At 36.8% G+C, this 24,094-nt stretch overlaps 3 protein-coding genes and 1 pseudogene across 3 annotated transcripts; 2 read left to right on the top strand and 2 right to left on the bottom strand.

Annotated features, from left to right (window-relative positions):
- Positions 1-1,257: 1,257 nt before the first annotated feature.
- On the bottom strand, positions 1,258-4,457 carry LOC103943134 (L-lactate dehydrogenase B-like). Its single transcript, XM_009353342.3, has 2 exons — positions 2,388-4,457; positions 1,258-1,953 (listed from the first exon to the last, which is right to left on the bottom strand). The coding sequence occupies exons 1-2, from the start codon at positions 3,003-3,005 to the stop codon at positions 1,504-1,506; spliced, it is 1,068 nt and encodes a 355-aa protein (XP_009351617.2). The 5' UTR covers positions 3,006-4,457; the 3' UTR covers positions 1,258-1,503.
- Positions 4,456-5,169, top strand: LOC103943133 (non-specific lipid transfer protein GPI-anchored 15; the record flags this gene model as incomplete). Its single annotated transcript, XM_009353341.3, has 2 exons — positions 4,456-4,825; positions 4,909-5,169. Coding segments are annotated over 2 exons (387 nt in total), but the record flags the coding sequence as incomplete, so codon positions are not given.
- Positions 5,170-7,842: 2,673 nt separating this feature from the next.
- LOC103943132 (protein XRI1) lies at positions 7,843-9,608 on the top strand. Its single transcript, XM_009353340.3, has 5 exons — positions 7,843-8,028; positions 8,168-8,358; positions 8,470-8,551; positions 8,660-8,896; positions 9,095-9,608. The coding sequence occupies exons 1-5, from the start codon at positions 7,908-7,910 to the stop codon at positions 9,385-9,387; spliced, it is 924 nt and encodes a 307-aa protein (XP_009351615.2). The 5' UTR covers positions 7,843-7,907; the 3' UTR covers positions 9,388-9,608.
- A 6,169-nt stretch (positions 9,609-15,777) lies between these two features.
- LOC103943131 lies at positions 15,778-23,656 on the bottom strand (annotated as a pseudogene).
- Positions 23,657-24,094: the final 438 nt, after the last annotated feature.

Raw genomic sequence — 24,094 nt, 5'->3', positions numbered from 1 at the left:
TTGGATAAACAGCACTGTGAAGGCAACCGGCAAACATCTTCAGTTTGGATAAACAGCACTGTTGTCGTAGAATTAGTCGTTCCCGAAGCACCTTCAGTTTGGATAAACAGCACTGCGTCGAGGCCGACTGGTTATCTATCCAAGTCTCGGTCGAGAAGGATTTTTAAATCCTTATTGGCAGAGGTCATCTCATTAGCCTTCTCGGCGAAGTGAGGTGTTACCAGGTTACTACATTCGGCACCTTGAGAGCCGAATTTGATATTGAACTTCGTAGAACTAGCAGCCTTGTCTTCAGGCTCGAGAATCCAAAGGCCGAGATTTGTTCCCTCCTCGGCCGCAGTCGCAAGATAAAGAAGTCAACAACGCGCTCAACGCAACATCAACAAATTTTACTCCTCGGCCGAGCTCGGCCGACGAGTTGGCACGCCCCGCATTCAACCGAAGGACGTAGTTAGCTCATTAGTTACTCGGCCTGCGCGCCACGTAGGCTTTGTAATTTTTGTAGTCAACAGTACTAGTCATTTAAATTGTTTTAGGAGACCTTCTTAAGTGCCTTGCTATAGTTGTTAAGTGCCTTGTCATTGACCATATCACTAATTGTTAATTTGGACCACACATAGAAACATTATTGAGGAAGCTTTGAAAAGGATCGAAGGCCGTACCACTAATCCCCCAAATCATAGAAGCTTGTCCACTCTAGGGTCACTCTCATATTTTCCCACTTCTGTATTATGCCAAAAGGCTCTCAAACCCATCCATCTCCATTCCAATAGTCCAATGTGAACAGTAACATCCTTATACGCAGTGAAATACATGTTACATTTACCAATATGGATGTACGTAGTCTAATTATAAGCAAACCACTGAGACCTCATGTTCAATTCTCCGTTGGCGACAAAGGAGGAGAAGATATATAGGAAAAGGGTCTCTCCTCCGATGTTGACTCGGCTACCTATGTTTCATACCTCATGTTATTACGTGTTATTGTGATTTTACCTTTTTAATAACGTCTCTCAAAAGTTAGGATGTAGTATTGTTCACTTATAAGTGAGAAGTTTTAGGTTCGATTATTGCCAAAGGCGAATTTGAATGACATTATCATTAGCCCATTATGAGATTTAGTTCATTCTCTCATATAATAGATAATATTATTTGTTAAAAAAAATTAAAAAATAACGTCTCCCAAAAAATGTCAAACACCTTGTTTTGATAACATCACTTTACACAAGCTTGAAATCCCAACAAAAACATGATCAGTTGTAATTAATGATTCTTTACATTGATGATTGATGCTCAAAATTCCAAAGCTTGCCTGATGTTTTTGTTTATTTAATTATTTCTTCTATTTCAGTAAATCACTTTCCATATATTAGACCAACATTAACGAACTGAACAGAATGGAAAATTAAGAACTCATCGCATTCTCTCCTAGAGGCTATAGCTATGCCCTATATAGAGGGAATACTATATAAAAAATAATTAGGTGATAATAATTTATTTGGATCATATTCCCAAGTTCAACTGAGCTTGGACCTCCAAAATGGTGTTAGCAGAGTCCCTCAGCCTCTGTGCCTCCTCGTCAGTGAGATGTATATTGGCCACGCCCAACACCCCGCCCCTCCCAAGCTGCGCAGGCAGGCTCAAGAACACGTCCCCACCTTCCACTCCGTAGAAGCCCTTGGCGAGTACCGACACAGGGTGGATCTTCCTCTGGTCCCTCAGTATGCTCCGAGCCAGGTTGGCGGCGGAGTAGCCAATTGCCCATGAAGTATACCCTTTCAGACTTATCACTTCGTAAGCACTCTCGACAACTGCCTTGTGAATGTTTTCTAGTGTCTCTTTCTCATAGGCTATTTGCTGTTTTTCTAGGAAGTTCAACACCGGCACTCCCCCTACGCTTATGCTCGACCACAGCGCCACGGAGCTGTCACCGTGCTCCCCAACTATGTAAGCCTACACATATATACCATATTTCAACAGTAAATTAGTGCAAGCACAAAACTATATAACTTTTATATAAATTAAAAAACAAAAAAAAAAAGAAGGTAACTTTCTTGGCAAAATGAAAGAAAATTTGAACAGTTTTGATTAAAACTAAAAAATAAACAGTTTTCAATTCTGCATATTCACAAAAATGATCTTTAAAATAAATAATTCTGATTATGATATTTGTAAAGTAAAATACTTATCAGAGCTGGCGACAACTATCATAGGCTTATATCCTAACTAATTCTAGGATTATGTTTTTCGGAAGTATTAAATTTGAAATATCATAGGCTTGCAAGTGAAAAAAAAAAATTTACGTGTCATCTCTTTAAACCCTGAAATTGACTCAACATACATATTTAATAGTACGAAATAGTACATGCAGTACACTCTTTATTTACCTGTACATCTTGGGCGTTAACGTCAAGATGATCGGCGATGAGGAAGCGGAACCTGGAGGAATCGAGATTGGTACCCGACCCGAGAACCCGGTTGCTGGGAAACCCTGATAGCTTCCAGGCGACGTACGTCAAGACATCAACAGGGTTGGACACGATTAGCAAGATGGTGTCCGGTGAGTACTTGACAAGCGGCGGTACGATATTTCGAAACAGAGAAACGTTCCTCTGGAGGAGGTTCAGCCTGGACTCTCCGGGGTTCTGGCGGGCGCCGGCGGTGACAATACACAGGTCGGAGCCGACGGTAACGGCGTAGTCAACGGAGGCCATGATTTTGGTGCGGGGAAGGAAGGCGGCGGCGTGCTGGAGGTCGAGCATCTCACCGCGGAGCTTGTCCGGGTCGACGTCGACAATGACGAGCTCATCGGCGACGTCTTGGGTTAAGATGGTTTGGGCGATGGCCATGCCGACGTTGCCGGCGCCGACGACGGAGATTTTGGTATGGCGCTTGGTGGGGGAAGGTGGGTCGGCGCTGGAGATGGGCTTGAAGAAGGCTTGGGTTAAGTCCAGGCCTCCCGGACCCAGTGATGATCCTGAACTGCTCTTGTGCACGGGTGACATGTTTTTTGTGGGTCTGTAATTTAGGTTGTGTATTTTGTGGTGTTTGATGATGCTAGAGAAAGAGAGACATAAGGGGAGTTATATAGTGTCGGAGAGAGGGAGGGGATGCCGGTCGGATTCGGACGATTTCCTTCCATTTCAACATTCAATGCTGTCATTAAAGACTTGGACATTCCTTTGGGAAATTGGGGGATTCATGGAGAATTTGGACCGGAGAGGTAAGTTTTTCTCTTTCCTTGTCTTGCGATTTACTTCAGAACGTTCAATCCATTAATGGGCCTTCTAGAATAAAAAAACTCAATTGATATATAGAAGCCCGCATCTTCAATCTGCATAGAAATCCATTAGAATTAATGGGCCTTTTACAAGAAATACGGCCCTTTCATTTTCAAAGCTTGCATTTTGGGAGGAAATTTTAGAGTCGATTTGGAAATGCTATTCTTATACCATGTTCATAAGCGTTGTTGTTGATGGAAAGTGTTGAAATTTCATTAGAAATTTCTTTTTTTTTTTTTTTTTTTTATTTTAGAAAAACACTTGAAAGTACTTTCAGAAATAGTACTTTATAAAATAAAATAAAAAGCGCTTTCAAATGCTTTACAATCTATACACACTTGATTACATACGAGTGGAAGGATGACTATCAGGGTTTGTGGCTTAGATTATTCAAATATGTAATCACTTTTTATGTCAAATACGTTAGAAATGCTTTTGATTACATACGAGTGGATTTAGATTTTTCCTAAAAATATCTTCCATATATGATTTGGATTGCTACTCTATTAAGTTGTGCTACCAGTACATGAACATTCAACGTGTCATAGTGGCAATGGAAACAAAAATATCACAAGACGGTATGATGACTTCATATATAGGAAATGTAATGCTAGGGAAATCAAATGGCAATGTAAGACATATGACGGTGTGATGACGTCAAATGGCAATGTAAGATATATGATGAGGTTAGTGATGATTAGATTATTACTTAAATTTTGATTAACGTGTTTATTTCCTATTAGTGACATATCATATGACTTGCAATTTTGATGTACAAAATTGGTCTAACTACCAATACGCATATAGAAAATAACTTGTCGGGCAGTTCGACTCTGAATTCAATCAGATGTGGCCAGGTGTTGTGGGTTTTCACAGATTCCCAAAAAAACGAATGAAAGAGATCTAAAGCACTCTGCAGATACAAGGGAAGCAAAAATCTAACTACGTGCCACCTTGCGAAAGTATCACTCAGTGTGAACACTCTACGCAGTTCGTCCCAAATGATTACATCTTTGAATAAACTAAGCCACAAGTCCTGATAGTCATCCTTCCACAATCCCACAACCACCCCACTACTGCAAAACGCACCATTCTCCTTATGCTATATATACCCGTTCATTAAGCTAGTTCATCAGGTCCGTGCAAAGAGATATATATAATCAAGCAAACTTGATTAGTAATCTTGCAAATATATACGTTGAGCTTCAACATGAAAGCCTTCATTGTTTCTGTGTTTTTGTTTCTGCTGGCTACGAACGTTTTCGTCGAGGAAGTTGTTGCAGCTGGAGAATGTGGAAAGACTCCGATTAGTTCAGCAGCAACAAGTCTGAGCCCTTGCTTGAGTGCGGCCAGAAACGTGAGGGCCAAGGTTCCCCCACTTTGCTGCACCAAAGTTGGTGCCTTGATCAAGACTACCCCAAAATGCCTTTGCGCTGTTCTGTTGTCACCTTTGGCAAAGCAAGCCGGTATTAATCCCGCCATTGCCATTACCATTGCAAAGCGATGCAACATCAGGAAACGACCTGTCGGAAAGAAGTGCGGAAGTAAGTAATTACGTGGGTAGTGTTATTTATAAATACAAAACTAAGGGTAACTGGTGTTGTAAAATTAATTGTTTGATTTGCAGGGTACGTGGTGCCATAAGCCAAAGTCAGAAGAGTCCAGCCATAGCAATACATATATAAAGGGGGACCAGAAACATCCAATGTCTTTCAATGTTGAATTAGGGAATAACATGCAACGAAGGGTCATTTGATTTGCTGTCTGCTGTGATCGTTGACTCTTCTACGCACACTAGTATTTTACTTTACTTTTACGTACTATTTAAATGTGGTGTTCTTGTCGTAATATTTCTTAATAGATTATGGTTCCTATCCTTACCAGCTAACTCTCTTATTTCTCTGACTACAACAGAAAAAGATAGTATATAAATAAGTAAAAAAACAAAACTATCCTAAAACAAGGGAAATAGCGAATAAAAACTTGGCCCCCAAAAAAGGGGAAAAAGTATTTGTACATGAATATAGAATGTGAGACAGCAGAGACTTAATAATTTCAAATTTAAAACCAATTCAAATGAATGAAATGACGTTGGATTTCTACCTATGCATCACGGATTTGAAACTTTCTCCTATTTAAATTATTGTAATAGTTTCGAACTCTTTCTTTAATAATAATGAAATTTTAAAGGAAAAAATAAATAAAAAAAATGACAGTGTTTTTTACGTTAGATTAATTGCACTGAATGAATTATTCACTGCCATTACCAAAACAATGCGCAATGATTTCTTATCAGAAACTTTGAGGGTTTGGATATTTTTATCAAGCCGTGTCTTATGTGCATGTGCAGTGTAGAACCCCTGAAGCTTTATATTATTACTTTGAAAACAGCTATAATTTGGGGTCCCATTTTTTATTGAATTTCAAATTGTTTCTCACACAGATAACGGATTGAAGGATTAGTGCTAAAACTTTCACTAAACTGTGTTTATAGTGCTGATTACCAGCAGTAAATCGATATGAGTCCAGCTGTCGATGGGGCTAACTCTCAATTATATATGATTAAAAGCACTAATACGAAGGATCGGCCAATTCTGATCCCCACCGTTCGACTCGGAGATCAGTGTGTTTTGGCACAAAGCACCACACAATAAGTCTGTACGACACATGAAACAAACATGCTCTGCCGTCGGATTGTACATCAGTCAACGTCCACACGAAATACGATGCAGGTGACTTACATCAGACAAAGTTCTGCCATTCAAACTCCATGATCAAAAGGACACTGGTCCCACGCACCCACCTCTTGTAAAATAAAATTTCCTCGAGTGTGTTTTATCAACACGATTGTTACATCACCATGAATGTAAGACAGAAGTATCATTTTCATTATTTGACGGTTTCGCTATAGCAATTAATTTACTCTTGTAAAGGTTAGGAAGCCTCGTATAGGTATTTAAATTTTTCCTAGCTATTATCATGTTATTTATAAGTTCTAGAAATCGAACACAAGATATAATGTGTAAAATACGAGCTTAAAATTCGTCTCTTACCAATAAATCCACTCCATAATGGTTTGTACTAATGTAGTTTACTGTTTATATCATAATGTAACGATCCAGTATATAGATCATTCTGATTTATGTCTTTCACCAATTCTAAGTAAGTAAATATGAGCTAAATTAATCTCATCATCTACCTAAATTATAATATTTGATAACAACGTAATAGTATGACGGGCACATAAAAACATTTCTCATGATTCGCTCCGTTCGAGTTATCAACCACAAGCATGCCAATAGGTGGACCCAATGCATGCGAACGAGCAAAGAAAATTTACAGGTGGAAAATAAGTGATATAACCCCACAATGGAGAGAAGGGTGTGGAAAAAGTCTCAAAAAGAAGAACGGTTGGGAAGCATAACATTGAAGGGGAAAACAGAAAAGGAAAAGCTGAAATTTGAATTGTGTCTAACAGTACTAGGGCATATCTATCCATCTTTGCCTTGCAATATTTGCTTTTGCATGCAACATCATCACATGAGTATGCTTGCAATTATTTAGTCCCCCACATATCTATCTATATTATCTATTCTGTATTATTAAGAGAACTCTTCTTGTCAACTTTTTCTCCCTATTTTTTCTATTTTGGGCCCACTTTTGATACACACTATTGACAAAAAGGAGGGCAAAATAGTAATTTTGTACCTTTTGACAAAATGATAAGCATATCCCTATTTTATTTATTTATTTTTTTATAGAAAATGACAATTATATACTTATTTTTTTCAATTCCACTCTCACTTTTAATACACAATATTTACATAAGGAGGACAAAATAGGAAAAAAAAGGGGGAAAAAAGTTGACAAGGAGGCTTCTCTTAATAATAGTATAGAAAAAAAATATGCACTTATTAAGAAAAAGGAGAAAAAAGTTGACAATGAGGTTTCTCTTAATAATAATATAGAAATATCCACTTATTAAGAGAAATTGGTCACACATATAAAATGTGTCATCTCATCCAGTTTCTTATTAACCAAAGAAAATTAAAGTAAGACTACATTTCGCGAATCCCAAGAGACTTTTTTTTCTTTTTTAAAATTTTGTTATCTAACATCTTTGCCGTTGACTGAGTTTTACTGCTTTTTTAGGTAGATCAAAATTTTGAATTAAATTTCGTCAATAAAATAAAATAGTGAGTTGTTGATAATTAGATTATTATTTATTGTGAATTAATGTACTTATTTTTTATTTGTGACACATCATTTGATTTGCACATTTAATTTGAAAATTTGGTCTATCTAACATTATCCAAATTCGAGAGATTTTTAATGTGATCAAAACACGGGATGGTACACCACGTGTTATTATACAAATGATAGGATATGTGTGTTAAAAAGTTAATAACTTAAAAAATATAACTTTCCACCACTTATATAAAAACTTATGTGGTGTTACTCCCGTGTTCTGATCACAATAAAAAAATTCTCCCCAAATTCATATAATCTCTTTTCACTTTTTCCACTCTCTCTATATATGTCATGGCTTTGCCCATAAAAAGAAATGTATGGGTCTGAGTGAGTGAGTCATCAAACATTAAGACTTTTAGAGAGAGAGAGAGAGAGATGGGCGAGCTTCATCACTCCATGTCCATGGCTTACACAAACAGTAGCCTTCACAGCTCTTCCCTAGGTTGGGATTGTCACAGCCACCTTGGAGTCCTCAACACAGACAGAATGTCTTTAGGTCTCTCCACTTTTTATTCCTTTGCTTCTCTCCTTTCACTGTTTTTGTCTACATTTATATTTACTTGTCGTTGAATATAACACAATGATATATTTCTAGCTTGCTAGTGTTAATTATAAGTTTTGAATAATATGTGCAGCTATGGAAGAGTACATGATGATGAATGCACCATTTTACTCATCGCCTCATGTAGATCAGTCGGATTTCTCGACGGGGTACTTAGAAGACGCTTTGGTTGAATTTAGCGAGCGATCCAAAAGAAGACGCTTGCTCGCGTATACCGATGGTGATAACGAGCTCAAAGACTCCTCCACTGCTCTTCTTGCGAAGGTATTGGGTTAGCTTATTCGAGAGATCTCTCGTTTTGCATGCCTTGTTTTTATATCGTAAGAGCTTTTTCATTAATGTTGGGCCAATTTCTGACTTAATTTTTATAAACAGAGGTACTGGAATTCAGACTGGGAAGTGTCTGAGAATTTTGATTGCATGAGCCAGCTAACTACTTCCAGTTCTGGGCTATCAGGTAATTACGTAATAATTAATTACTTTATTTTAGCTTATCTATAGTAGGTTTAGTTCTTTCTTAATTGTTGTTTATAGTTAGTTAATGTTAAAATGGTTTAAATTTCAGTTCTTCTAGGTGATCCTGTAAGTATAACCACACCAATGAGCAGACTCGAGTCCGAAGAGATCACAAACGACATAGTCGGCACAAAGATAAACACACCAGAAGAGCCAAATATGTCAGCTCCCGAAGCTTTTGATTCCTTCTCTTCTTCTTCTAGCAAAGACCCGGCAAACACCAACTCTGATTATTTACCTGCTCCCAAAGAAACTTTTTTAACCAATATTGCTGCTCCAGCTGGAGGTATGTAAGCATATCATGAATCCAGTAATATACGTATTCAATAATGTTATATAAACACATAAAATACACACCCTCTAATTGAAGTGGGTCCTACCTGGCATACAGGATTTACTAGTATTAGAGAGTGTGATAGCTTGTGTGCCTAAATAGCATTACCAAACAAAATTGACGGCATTGTTGACACGTTCTCTAATGCAGGTGGTGGTGATGATGAAAAGAGAAAAAAGAAGAAGAGGGTGATAACAAAGGTGGTCTATCCATTTGCGTTGGTGAAGCCGGGCGGAGTAGAAGGCGACGTGACCTTGAACGACATCAACGAGAGAATCCTAATGCCACCAACACGGCCAGTACGACACCCAGTTGGGGACTTTGCGTGTCGACCATGCGTGTCTGCCGATGGCCCTGGCCTTTCTGGCAAAGCTGTGGTGGCCCTTACCAGGATTCAAACCCAGGGCAGAGGCACAATCACTATTATCAGAACCAAAGGTTAAATTAATCGTTGTCATTTAATTAGTGAATGGCCTCGGTGCTAGCTACTTAGCATGCATGAGTTCGATCCATCCTTGATTAATTAGTTAATTAGTTTAAATTAATATGTTCGATCTCTGTGAATTGTATAGAAAACCTATATATGTTTCCACAGTCCATGTGTAACATTCATGTGTTATGGGTTTACTTTTACGTACACATAATTAAGAATGTTATTTACTAATTACGTCTCTGTTAATACTCAAGTTTTTGTGTAGATTACTGAGTAACTGAGGTATTAAATGTGCAACAAGAACTTCATTTCTGAGGTCATAATAATTAACATGGTGGAATTAATGGAAAATAAGAAAGTAGGAAAAGAAAATGCCCGAAAAGAAAGAAAGAAAGAGAAGAGAAGAGAATAGAAACGAAAATGCTTCTTCAAAGATTAAAGCGTCCATTATATCGTCTGGCACAGACCTGCCTATAAGGCAATATATGTTCTCTCTGCTATGCCCCAGTTTTCGCAAGGTGTAAAGACTAAAGTAAAAGTAGATCAGTTTGGTCATTTGATTTGTTGAAGTGGGGACAATTGGATGGGTGCATAATATATCCATCAGATCTCATTAGTTATGATTATCAAACAATAAAAATACTTGCAAAACTAGACAATAACAATTAACATTAGTTGCATAAAATAAAACGAGTAAAAGGCGTATCTATAACAATAAAAATACTGTACAGATGCTTTTACACATCTCATTAGACATTTGTTAGCCTCATTACCTGCAACTAACGTTAATATTTCTTCTATTGACAATGAGATGTAATATAACCTAACCCATTAATAATTTTTGAACATAAGATGGATGGATTTAATCACTATCACTGCACACTTCAAAACCTTACGTACATTTAATGTTTGAAACAATGACAGCTTTATCATCTTCCATTTCCCATCGTTTACCTTTAGCTTTACCTTTTTCATAGCTACCTGCTGCAGACCTTCTTCTCCAAGACCCCAACTACTACCACTAAAAAGTAAAAACCAAATCATTTTCCAATATGAACATATGTATGTATGTATGTATGTATGTATGTATACATCGGATCAACCAAGACTTCTAAGGCATGGGGATCATGAGGCACGCAGTAGGTTAATTATGTAATTAACTCTAAGCATTGCGCCAATCATAGAGTATACTGTTCTCTGATTGTTTAGTGTTTACTAATGCATACATTCTTCATGTTCTGCGGTGCATGTCTTCTTCAATACATAGGTCAGTAATTATGTCAATGCCCACAATTCAAAAACATCGCATGGATTATCGGACAATATCTATCATGTGGGACAATATATACGAAAACATGCACCCAAGTGAGAGTTTTATATATACTTTGTTTTAATTAATTGCTCTTTATATGTGCTGCACTGATGATCGTTCACTACCCTCGAATAACCTTTGACTTTTTGTGACACAAAATTCTAATATAGTACGACTTGAGCTCGGCAAGAGAAACTTCGATAATGCTATTCGATTAAAGTAATTATAACATTCATGCAGTTCGATAAGACAAATTCTAATATATGACTTGAGCTAGACTTAGCTAAATGAAAGAAACTTTGATAGTGTTGTTTAATTAAAGTAATTATAACATTCATGTAGTTTGATAGGACAAAAATATTGGAGCCTCATGTTTTACAAAAAATACTTTACAAATAATGTAATCAGACACTCTTTAGTTGTTAACCTAACTTTTCTCGGTTGAGCAGATCACACGAATGCTCACACACTCACAGTAACCACGTTTCCCGTAGATGTTGCAGAAGTCCTAGCGGCGTGTGTATTGTGTAGTAGCTACATACGACGTCCTTGTACAAATTGCTTTGTGCGAGTGGCAAAGGAGTGACGAGGATTGGTGTTTTGTCTCGTTAGAACCATCATTGTTGTTGGTTTAAGTTGAAGATAGCTTTTTCTACTTTTTTATGCCCAAATTTCTTTGGATTTGCAGAATCTAGGTCAGTTATATATAAAGAAAAGAAAAAGGGTTATACCATTCTCAAAATCAAATATATATTGCAAATATAATATATATATTCCAAAAAGAAAAGTAATTAAAGAAAAAAGAGAAAAATCAAAGAACCATGTAGCAAAAAAGACCTAAAAGGATGAGTAGGATGCTCAAGGAGTGAAAGTAAAAAAATTGTAATAATTTAACGATAATACTTGCATCCTCCTCATATGGGGATGCACATATCCCCTTATTTGCGAATACCGTGTCTTGAGCATATAAACTTCATAATTAGAATCATTGAATTTCTTATCATTATTTGAAGATCACTAGTATAACAAATCGTTTGAATTAGAAATATCCCTTAATCATCCAAACGTATCAAAATGAACATTTTACTTGGTATATACATTGTTGATTTTTTATATACATCTAGTCATGATCTCTCATTTAAATGATATTTTGTACAAGTGATCTTCATATAAATATTAAGAAATTAAATGATTTCGATTATAAAATTTGTAGGACGAATATACATTACTTATATGAGGAGAATGATGAGTTCATTCCGGAGAATACAAGCATTATCCTTCGTTTAATATTTTGATATTTAACCTTTCAAATTAAAAAAAAAATGAAAATGGTCAAAAGGTAATATAATAATCTCCACACACTATTTGATGTTCCAAAAAGAAGATAACTTCTCTGTTAAGAACTCGGTTAAAACCATAGGAAAGAGATCATTTATGGATCTATTCCTCCAAAGCTCAGGGAACAAGTGATTCGGACCTTTGAAATTTGATCCAACAGCCAAAAATTATTATAGCTTTTAAAAGTTTTTACTAACTTTTATGTTTTTAGCCGTTGGATCAAATTTCAAAGGTCCGGATCACTTGATCCTTGGGATTTGAAGGGAGAGATCCGGATAGGATGTCTTTCCAAAGCCGTAAACCCCTCACCTCACTAACATCAGGTTTGTGATCATGTGCATGATTTTTCTCTTTCATTGAATGAAAAATCCAACAAAATATAGCAATGATTAGTGTTGTACTCAATTAGCATCGATTTAGGGCGATCCAATATTTTTAGGGAAAATTTGAAATAGGTCCAATTTTATAGACTACCTTTTGAAATAGGTCCAATTTTTAGTAACTTTTGACTTTTGAAATAGGTCCAATTTTTAGTTACTTTGGACCTATTTCAAAAAACCCCATATTTTTATCATGATTGATGTTAAAGAGATTATTTTCTTAAATGATATATTGTAAATCATACAATGTGACACTTTGATTGAATTTCACCTTTAAAATTTTTTAGGAATCCAATATCGACCGCTACATTATGCGATTTACAAATTATTGTCTAAATAGTTTAATAGATGATATCTCATACATTTTTCTTTTAAAATTCTCGTTATTTCTTGAATATCTTATTTAAATTAGAAAAAGAAAATCCCTTGGTATATGTGATCAGAATATCATAGAATTTTTCTTTTCCAAATCCCCAATCTTTCTCATTTAAAGCATGGATTATATTGCTATGGGGATTAAAAGGATAGATTGTAGAATGGTGCTATCTATATACAAATTTTTACTTTCTAAAAATCTCTCTTGATTTATGTCTCTTAATATTTTTTTAATTCATTTAATTCAATGACAAAAAAATTTAAGAGCCGTGGAGAGAGGACTACCCAAATTATATCAATATAGTTCGCCAAGCCCACGAAGGCCCATTATTAAATGATTGCTTCAGAATCGATATTGGGCCAATAATTAGCCGTGAGGAAATTGCAAATAACTATATGTGATTGGCTCCTGCAGCCGTCATGCATGTGATTGGTCAAAGTAAAAGTCAAAAGTCAAAAGTCCATGGCTTGAACTCAGACCAACTGCAAGACATGGTCAATACTTATTGGTCATTAGTCAAACATCACCGATAAGTTTTGGACCCAAAAACAAAAACATCTACAAGTAATTAGAGAAAGGAATTGACTCTCGAAAAGTAAGTAAACCACATTTCACATGCGTTCTCATTTATGGCAACGTAACCTCTTACGTAACGATATTGTAGAAGGACAATTGGAGCACAATGCTTCGAACATGGTAGAAAATGAAAATTTTTCCTTGATTGCAGAATTAAATACTATTAAATATTAAGTTATAAATTTTTTACCGCTAATATGATAACAAATTGTCGTCTGACCATTTCCGAAATCGTTACCTTAATCATAAAGGGATGTACATACGTAGATTTTGTAGTCAGTTCATGAGCTACGAGAATTTATTCATGCCTCAAATTTACCCGAAGAAGGCCAAGGCAGAAAAGAACTACGTACAAAAATCGTAAAATGTACTCATGGGCATCATGGCATATTTAACGGTAGTACAGAATCTCCATGACATGGGCCACGTGGCTTACGTTAGAGCCAATAGATTTCTGGTGTGTACACCGTGTTCACTGTTGAGTCTTGGCCAACACTAGCTAACTAGCGACAAAGCATCCACTTGTAGTTTGGCCCTTGCGATCCGGATCCGACTTAAGGTCCTGGTAGTGGACCATCTCAACCTTGGGTAAAAATGAAAGAACAAAGGGACAATGCTAGTGTACCCCATGGGAGAATACTTGTACTCCATTATGATCAACAATTTTTATAGTTCAAACATTATAATCAAAACCGTTTATTCCCGTTATCGTCATCTAAGTTCATATCTGTAAAATATATATATATATATATATATATATCAATTTGGAGAATTTTTTAACTATTTATATGAATAAAACAAGTGGACGGTTCATTATGAGGATATTACCTGTCACAAAAATCATTGATGAGTTGGACATGTATGGATGACTAAACGATTTCCAAATTGAAATTTTTATTCCTAATATGATAGATGGAGATAAAGAGAATGAAAGGTTCCAATTATGATGTTCGGACTAAAAATTCGTTAATTGTATAAGAGAAAGACAAGTAGGTTCCTAGCTCCATGGAGGGAACACAAGCATTATCCAAAATGCAAATGCGAATTATGGGTCTAGATGCCATGCGGCATATATAAAATATTTTTTTTATTCATATAGTGAGTGAGGATATAATTTTGAATAGCGGTGTCTAATCATGTTATATGTAGGTTACTTTTAAAGAATGTACGAAACCGCTTTATATTTTAGTACCCCTTGATGATTGCATACGATTGTACTTAGTGTGAAAGTTGTTTAAGTCAAACAAATTTACTGAATATTCTGGTCAAATGACAGTCCAAACTCAAACTCCGTCACGCATACAAATGGACGCCATGAAAGTCCTCTGTGTTTCTACATTCATTTATTGCTCAAGGATATATAAGCATAGAAACAAAATGGGGGACGTGTTCTTGCCATCTTTGAATCAAAGAGAAACAAAAACAAAGACAGAGGCCCAAATTTCAATTATTATTATTACTACTTGATCGATCAAAATTCATGAACAAAAAACAATCTAAACGTGTACGCGTAAAAGAAACCCTAGCAACAAAATGCATGACAAATGAAGTTAGACCAAGTCCGTACGTCCTAAAACCCTCACATAAACTGATCAACAAGGAAAAACAGATGAAGGGTTTTTCTTTGGTGTAGTTGCTGTTTGATCAAAGCAGACACACGCAAAGATGGACTTCAGAACCCTCTTCAGAACTTGGCCGCGTTTCGGAATCCAGCGACTACCGCGAGGAACCGCCATTCCCCTCACTGCAGAAGCAGAAGCAGAAGCAGCCATATTCGGATACTGGTCGGTGCTTCCACTCCTAGCTAGCTAGCTAGTAATGAAGTGGGTGACCGTCGGAAGAAGGGGAGGCAGTACTGAAGTGGAGGCGGTTTGTGATAAGCTGCCGACAGCAAGATGGATTAGGTTATAAATTAGGGTGCGTTGAAGCCGCGTAGGGATGTCCTTTCGAGTTTTAACCGAGTGAGCAACGCGTCTGGTGGCGTGCGTCGTGGTGGTGGTGCCGCTCATTTACTATTGTATAATTTTCTGTCTATAAAAAAGCTCTTGCCCAACCACCACCCCACTTTCTCTATTAAGCCCCTAATTCTCCCATACGCGTTCTCTCAATTTTTCTCTTTTTGTCCTCGGCTTTGAACAAGTCAGTATTTTCATACACAAGTACGATACGGTCGCTGGTACTAACTCCTACCTCCTCAATTTTATGCCAACAATAATATTATGTATTATATGCGCATTCTATTTCACAATTAAGCGTGCCCAAATATGAGCACATACGCTACATATCATTATACAAGTTTAGAGATATTTGGAAAAGAAAAAAATACGGTTGTTATTAGCATATTTATTTACTTGAGGCATAGGCAGCATGTCCAAAATAGGAGCACGTACACTATATGTAATTATATAAGTTGAGAGATACTTGGAAACAAAACGCAGTTGCTATTAGCATATTTATTTACTTGAGGTATAGGCGGAACAGAGACTTGACGTGAAAAATACAACAATACCCTTTCTTAACTAAAATAATTCCAATACTATATCTTCTCAATCTACTACAATACCCGACTTGGTCAATCGATTCTCACAATTACATCATCTTCACCACCCGATCCATCACTCGAACCGTCTACCGCATGGCTCTTATTTGGGTTTGTACTTTGCTGCCCTAGTGGATTGTTTGGCCTGTGAATTTTCTCACTTCAAGGTTCTTTCTCACAGCTGTTGCCCCTTCTGATCTGACTGAAACCAGCGGACGGCGGTGATGTGATGGAACACTTGGATATGACATAATGTGAACGGCCTTGATATGATGGCATGCTTGGATATGACACGGTGTGTGATGGATTAATCGGACCACTTCTAGGAAAACTTCGAGCACGCCTCCTCCAATTCACATTCACCTTGTTTGCATAACAACATAAGAAAATTAGTTGGCTTGAACAAAAAGATAAAACCAAAATCATCCCATGTAGTAAAGAACATCAAGAAACTGAGCTTACAATACTGCCGTAAATGCTTAACTGCATCGCCCTCACAGACAAGCTGTTGTTTTGTCGGTCAATCCCTTCGGGGTTCTGCTTTTGCTGCTTTGCTTTGAAAATTTGCTCAGGCCAACTCATAAGACCACTATGCTCTCCAGTAAAAGATCCATGAGGATGGTGATCAAATGCACTTGATACAAATGGGGATGAGCGTCTAATCAGAGCACTGTCAGATTCAAATGCTGCGATGTCGAATATAATCACTCTCGATCTTGTTTCAACAAGATAACTGGATTCTTTATGAGAAAAACTGGCTACCCTGTTGCCTGTGATCAATTAGCAGCAAAACTGATTAGCATTAACAATGCAGAAGTGGTTTATGCAAGAATGAAACTTGTTCCGACAAGTATCTTTCAAAACAGAAGTTTATTATTACCTGATGTTTCCAGATTCTGGAAGCTCTGGTAACCATGTGAGGGGAATAGAGGTGCAGGTGATGTGATCAGTTCTTCTTGGACACCTTGGGTTTTAACGAAACCCTCTAATAGAAATCCAATGGAATGGTACGGAATTTCAAAAGATTCGTCCCTTAGGTATATCGTCATCACTGACCCTTCCGCAACAAGAGTTCTCAAATCTTGCATTGCCATTTTCTCAAACATTTGTGGAAGGAAAAGTTTCAAAAGAGCAACAGAACTTTCCTAAAAACAAAAGTGGAATTAAATAAAATTCGTTACATCATAATAAAATCCATAATCCTTTCAAAATTCATATCATCATATTATCTTTTCACTTGCTACGCATTACAAAGTTGATTAAAACACTATATTGAGAAAGTACTGAAACTTTGACAAACAGTACTCTTCATGTCATTTTGGTAGCAGTAACAAGCTGAAAATTTTAGTAAGAATACCTACCAGAGGAAGTCTTCTACTGACGGATCAGACCGGAGCATTGAATTTATCTTATGAGTTTCAATATAAAAGCAGAGAACCACAGAATCTGTGGTCATGTCACAAATGTAGGGCTTTCCGGTTAGCGCTTCATACAGGCCCAAAGTACTCCCGTGAGTGAAAGTTGGATGCAGCGAGTGCTTGTTTTTTACGCTCTTACTTGTCCACTGCAACAAATAATTCTCATCCATGATATTATCCGTGACGAAATAGAGAAAATGTAGAAGCTTTAAACCATCACATTACCTTGACTACACCAGTGGAAAGAAGCCGAATACCAGTAGGCTTGGATCCCTCCTCATAAAGCGTCATACCACACAATTTCATGGTTTCCTTGGTAGAAGCTTCAACTGGTTCACGAACTGAAGGCGGAAGAGCCCCCGTTAGAGGATGGAGACTAATCAAATCATTTATCTTTGGGATCTTTACTGATGGAGGATTCCGTAGAAGCTTTTTCATATCAGTCTGTGTGAAAACAAAATAATAACAAAATCAATTATCGTAAAAGAGTGAGGCACACACTAAATAATTATACGACACAAAAGATCACCAACACACACCTGGACTGCGTCATGAAGATGAAGCGTCTCTTTTTCTTCCAACGTGCCAACCTTCTCTAGGTTTTGGAGATATTCAGTTAAATGGTTTAGAGCTGAGAATGCTACTTGTCTTGTTTTTACGACACGCAAAACCTGAAAATTGCAAACATACAAATTCATACAAGACAATCTCATGCTAAAATATTCTTCCTAAGCAAGAACACAGAGGAAAGTTTTAACTATAGACGGTAGATTAATGTACTTCGGCTAAAAACCCTCCAATTTGAATCCAGCCCGATCAGCATATCCATGAAGAAACTTAACTAACAAACCTCAGGAAATGTGACACGAACATCTTCCAGAAACTTTTTTGCTTCTTCTCCTTCTGCCTCACTTTCATTGATGATGATTGAAGCAACTTCACTATCACCTGAATAAATAAGCACTTGAAGAACAATTACATATTTTTCAAAATACAGTGCTACTGGATAATACCCAAAACAACTTCCACTCTTACGTTACAACAACAATCACAAAAGGTATTAACTGGAAAGAAAGAATATAACCTATAAAATCATGAAGTTGCTGCCTTGCAATTCTATGGGCACGGAGAAAGGAAGCACAAATGTAACATGCAGATTCCAGCCTTTCCACAGTCAAATAGGTTACCAATTTCTGGGGGAAAATGCTAGTTTGAAGGAACTTATAGTAATTCGGGAAACGAACATGAGCTTTTAAACCTTTCCAGTCGCATAAAGGCTCACGTGAAACCAAGTCAATTGATTCGTCTACTGATTGCATCAAAATATTTGCAGTAGATTGTGTAATCCTTCCCTCATCAAGCATGCTCCAGTAAGCAGCTTGGACTCCTGATTTAAAATGGTTTTTTTTTTTTGTATTAGCAAATGAGGCCACAGTTACATATAGCAACCTTTAACTTTCACACCAGTAACTTTAAGAATTTTAGTTTACGTTTCAGAAATATGTAACATAAGAAATGCCCAAGCTTAAAAATTACTGGAACTGAAATATAAACACTGCTAAATTTACCATTCAAAAGACGTTCACGTATATCCTTCAAATTTGTAACATGCGGATTATTACTATTATCACTTTCTGAAGCATCGTGAAGGTGTACAGTTTCGGTATCAACATCAATTGCAATATATCTTTTCACAGAGGGCCAGTCAGCAGGTCCCAACTCCTCGTCATCTCCAAGATCACCAAAAGCCTCTAATGCTTTGTTCAACATTTCATATTTTGTGTACTCCAACAATTGCAATATATTTTGTTCAAGTGGATTTATAGCGGCATGAAATGTTGAGGAATTAAAAATGATAATCCCGAAACAAAGGGAAACATCAAGCAGTACCACAGGTCTACAAGGACAACGCACTTGTATATTTTGAAGGACAGTTAAACATCACCTTAGCTGCTGATAGCTTGTCCAGATCTAGAAGGCGTAAAATGAAATGTGTGGTGGAACCATTCACAACTAGTGTCAAGAAGACAATTCCACCAGTGAAGAAAACAAACTGCAAAGGTTTAACAAATTGCTTAAATAAGAATCTCAAGTGGTGTCCAAGAATAAATTAATACGTTATGTTTGAAAATTGAGCATATTATACAATATAACAGAAAAAAGTGTGTGCTCACGCTCCAGATACGTACCAGGACTCCTGTGTCGGAACTGATAAGTGAAGAGCTGTCACTAGTTTGCTACAAGAATAAAGCTTTCAAAGGTGAGGGGGGAAAATATCTTGTCAAATATAAGATGCTTATGCACTAAAAACTAATGGAATTGCATGTAGACTACAATTACAATAATCACTTTTGACACGGCAAACAGTTAGATGTGTGAATGAAACATTTCCTCCACAAACTCAAAAATGGAGGTTTAGCAGCTGGCTTATTGAGAACGAAATGGTTTATGATGCACCATCCAACTTGAAAAGGCAAAAGTTACGAAATTAACAAACAGTAGAGATTGATTTGTACCCACAGGTATAAAAGTTATATTTTGCTTTGCATAAACAACAGTTTGTAATTAACAACTTGCCTTCACTGACAGTGAAAGTGACAATGCTACAGCCCCTCGCAGACCTGACCATATAAGGATTATAGCCTCTTTCCAGTCCAAACCATAGCCAAAATACCGGAGGAGGGGAAATGAAACTGCAACCACTATGAACCGGGCCATTTGTACATAAACATAGAGAAGAATGATGTACAACCAAGATTTTCCTGAAACAAAAACAATTATAGTTAAATAGAGTTAAATAGAACCAGTCATTAAAGAACTAAGAGATAATCCACTAAAACGTTAACCGCTGAAAAGATAGCTCTCGTTTGCTTCCTTCATCCTTCGCTCTTAATGTACTTTATATTGAACAATAAGAATTTAGCAACTGGGAAACAAGTTGAAAAAAAGAAATTATTATTAGGGGAGGGGGAAGTGTCCACACCTGATCGGCCTGTGTATGTGCGTCCTTGTGCGCAGTTAACGCCAAGCAAGTGACATATATTTATGAATGCAAAAATGAGTACATGCATATCTCTATGTTTGAAAAGTAAGGATTACCATGATCGAAAATATTTTCACTGCTAAGAACACCTTCAGCTATAACAACTCCACTGAAAAGAAAAACAGAAAATATGTGTTTGTTTTCCCTTTTATTATTGTCACAAAACAAAATGCAACTAAAGATTGTCAGATTATGCACTTACCTCAAGATGAAAACTAAGGTGTTAGCAATATAAGCAACCATTTCCCTGCGCAAGATGCATAGAGTACGAGCAATTAAAATTTCATGAAGGGTAGATTCAAGCGACTTATTTTTTATCAAACTATTCACATATTTGCTGTATCTTTCTGTTTTAGAGATTATTAACTATACAATGAATTTACTAATGAATTGGACCTTTGTTTAACCAAATAGACTGCCTTAGTTTAACATGATAACCACAACCACAAGATATACCAGAAATGGTTTAAACTTTGTTGGCTTTCACTCTTAAAAGCTGTCCTTGCAACCGCAGCATAAAACCTGTCCACGGATTATAACATTATGATAAATCTATTCTCCTGTGTGCAATGAGATCATGTTGGGAAATTCAGCTTACATTCCTAAAGTCATCACTGTCAAGACACCAGAAACGCCCACACTCTCTTGAGCCTGTGGCACCCGAATAGTATATCACAGTTTTCTAATACATAAAACAGGCAACTAATGACCAAACATTTTTGAAAGAACAGACATCAGAAGAATATTTTACATAAATTTGGAAAGGAACATACATGCAAAGCCAACTTCCCAGTCACACGTAAAAGTAATTGAACTATCAATAGCACTTCTATGACAGGTTTCAATCGTAAGAATTTTGCACCAATTCATACATATCTATTTACATTACAACAAGCAATTTGGAATAATAGTCATATGAACTTAACAATGAATCATCCAATTTTGAAAAGGAACATACAATGAAGTAAGCAACGTAGCTGACAGCAAGTGTTAGTGTGATCTCTATCACGGTGTCATTGAAAATGAACCTGAGCCAAAGTACAGATACTATGCCAAATGCAAGACCAATGCCTATACTGGAACAATAAAAGAGTTATTTATGTGAGACAAATCTGCCATCTCTACTCAAAGAAATATGTGAGACATACGATCCAAATGCGACTTGAGAGAGAAATTTAATTATGGCAGCCTAGTCATAGCTCTTTCCAAGGACCATTTGATAAAATAGCTGATACACCACAACTGCTATCCTGGACAAAATTAAACACATTCAGATAAGTGAAAATACGAAAGGCATAATTTACACAAAGGCTGTAAAAAAAAACAGCGACAACAATCTCATACATATAAACCACGCATGGTTCACCTACACAAAATATTGAATAGTAGAGCATAGAGATTATCTGGCTTGAGATAGTGTTAGATCACTAAAAATCTATACCCATCATTCATCATGGATTCTCCTTCAATTATCGTACTCAATTTTTTGCTAGCACCAAGCTCTTTTAACAGAGCAATAACAGCCACAGGATCAGTGGCGCTAAGAAGCCCCCCAAGGAGCAGTGATGTTTTCCAACTCCAGTCATAAGGGAAAGTGAGCTGCAGTTGTATATGACAATATAATTATATAACTCAAACCTATAGTCTAATTAGCAAAGTTTAGGATACCTTCAAAGCAGATCCAAGGACAAAGGTTGATATTAGAACACCCGGACCAGCTAGTATCATCATTTGTACCATACACCTCTGCACGAAAAATGGAAATTTTTTCCGGTTCATTTCATATCTGAGACAATTTCAAGTCAACCAGTGACTTTGCAGAAAGCTACAGGTTAGAATTGCACCAAAATAAAGTTTGTTGGTCTTATTGCGCTATAAATGTTTCAGAGCTTTCATGATTGTGAATAAGCAGAACAACAGCATGGTAAAAGAAGAACAAAATTAAAAACAATACAAACTCAAATTTTGAAAAATGCACAATGACAATATGTGAGGAAGAAAAGTGACCTTTATTTGGTGCACCTCCATAGAAAACGAACTCTCGAAAAGAAGGGCAGGCAGAAAAACAGCCAATAGAAGGTCAGGATCATATTTGCCCCTGCACCACAGTACAAAGCCCTCCAAGTCAAAAACAACAAGAGGATGCAAAGCCTATAATCGGCGTTGCAATTGCTATTTCAACAAAGATGTAAAGCTTGAACATACAAATTCGAATTCCGTCTCCAATCCTCCCCAGTCGATGATGTGTGCCATATTCTGCATGTTTATCATCCTTTAATTAGCAAATATTAATTAAAACAAACAATTAGCTCCTAATAAAGAAACAAAGCAGAGGCCAGAGAGTATCATCCCACCATCTGAAATGGGATGACCAAGAATCAAGCAGTTCTCCGTCTCATTACAATTTCATGGTTTGCTTAATTATTCCTCCTTATATTCCATTCCTACTTCTCTTCTTAGAAATCTCACTGTTGAGATGCTGCTGCTAATTTTCTTAATCCTTGCCCCCCCAGAAATCAACCAAAAGCCACTGAATTTTGATATATACATATACATATATGTTATATAATCCAAAATTGTAAACAACAAGCTCCTAACTTTCTTTTTTGTTCATTTTAAGAACCAAATCACTGAAACCAGCAAAATTACAAAGTTTGAGAATTTGCTGCAATTAACATAGATTAAACCCAATAATTAAATTATAATAATAAGTAGTAGTAGAAGAAGGAGAAATGGAGGAGAGAGGAAGAGAGAGAAACCTATGGAGCCGAGGCCAATGCCAAGGATGAGCAGAGCGACAGTGTAGGGAACTCTGGTACCATGCAACAGATGCCTGCAGGCGATTCCTATCAGTAAACACATCCCCACGAACGCCACTGCGTTCGTCGGGTCTGACGAACTATCTTCTTCTTCCTCCGCCGCTGTCAATATTCCGTACGGTAACTGCCATGCCGTCACTGTCGCCATTTCTCCAATCTCAAAAACTCTACTTAATTTCCGCCACAATTTGTATTCCGGTTTCTGTCTTAGCTTAAAAAGCTTTCAGCTTTTGACTTCTGCTTAAGCAATAAGCAGCAGAGATTAATGGTGGAGACTCGCGGGCGGCTTTTGCGGTTGAAATTCGCCCTGGGCAGACTTGGCCATCACGAACAGTCTCCAATATTTTCGTCAAAACATGTCACTTCATCAGCTTCCCCATCAAAGTGACGTTTTCTATGAGCAGTTACACGCACATGCATTTTAGAGTTCGACACTCAGACAGCCGAACATCATGTTCATCATGACACTCATATCGTTCGAGGATCTTTAGCCATATACTGATTCAGCGCAGTTAGGGTTAGATTGAGATTGTGGTGTTTTAAAAAAACAGCATATTAAAAAATCTGGAACATTAATGTATTTGGTAAAACAAAAAAAAAAAACACTTTTCTACTGTCATTAACAATAGTTAACACTTTTTTTTTAAACTGCTGTCAAAAGCATAGAAACGCAGAAGCAGAGTTTACCATATTTCTAAAAAAGCGTTTGTTTTCTCAAAGCATTGTAATTAGTGTTCATTTAATGAAAATTTCAAATCATAAATATATTCCCACATATTTTACAAAATTACAATCTCATCCCATCAGTATTGCTAGCTTATTGTGAGGTTTAGCTCACTCTTCTGCACCCCACCCTTTTGATAATATTATTTGTTAAAAAAAAATATTGAGTTTGGAAGACAAGGTCTCTCGATCT

This window comes from the organism of the source record quoted next, unplaced genomic scaffold (assembly GCF_019419815.1).
Source record: "Pyrus x bretschneideri cultivar Hongxiangsu unplaced genomic scaffold, Pyrus_bretschneideri_v1 Contig22, whole genome shotgun sequence".
In the NCBI taxonomy this organism is placed as follows: Eukaryota; Viridiplantae; Streptophyta; class Magnoliopsida; order Rosales; family Rosaceae; genus Pyrus; species Pyrus x bretschneideri.
This window is presented reverse-complemented; position numbering and strand designations above follow the sequence as displayed.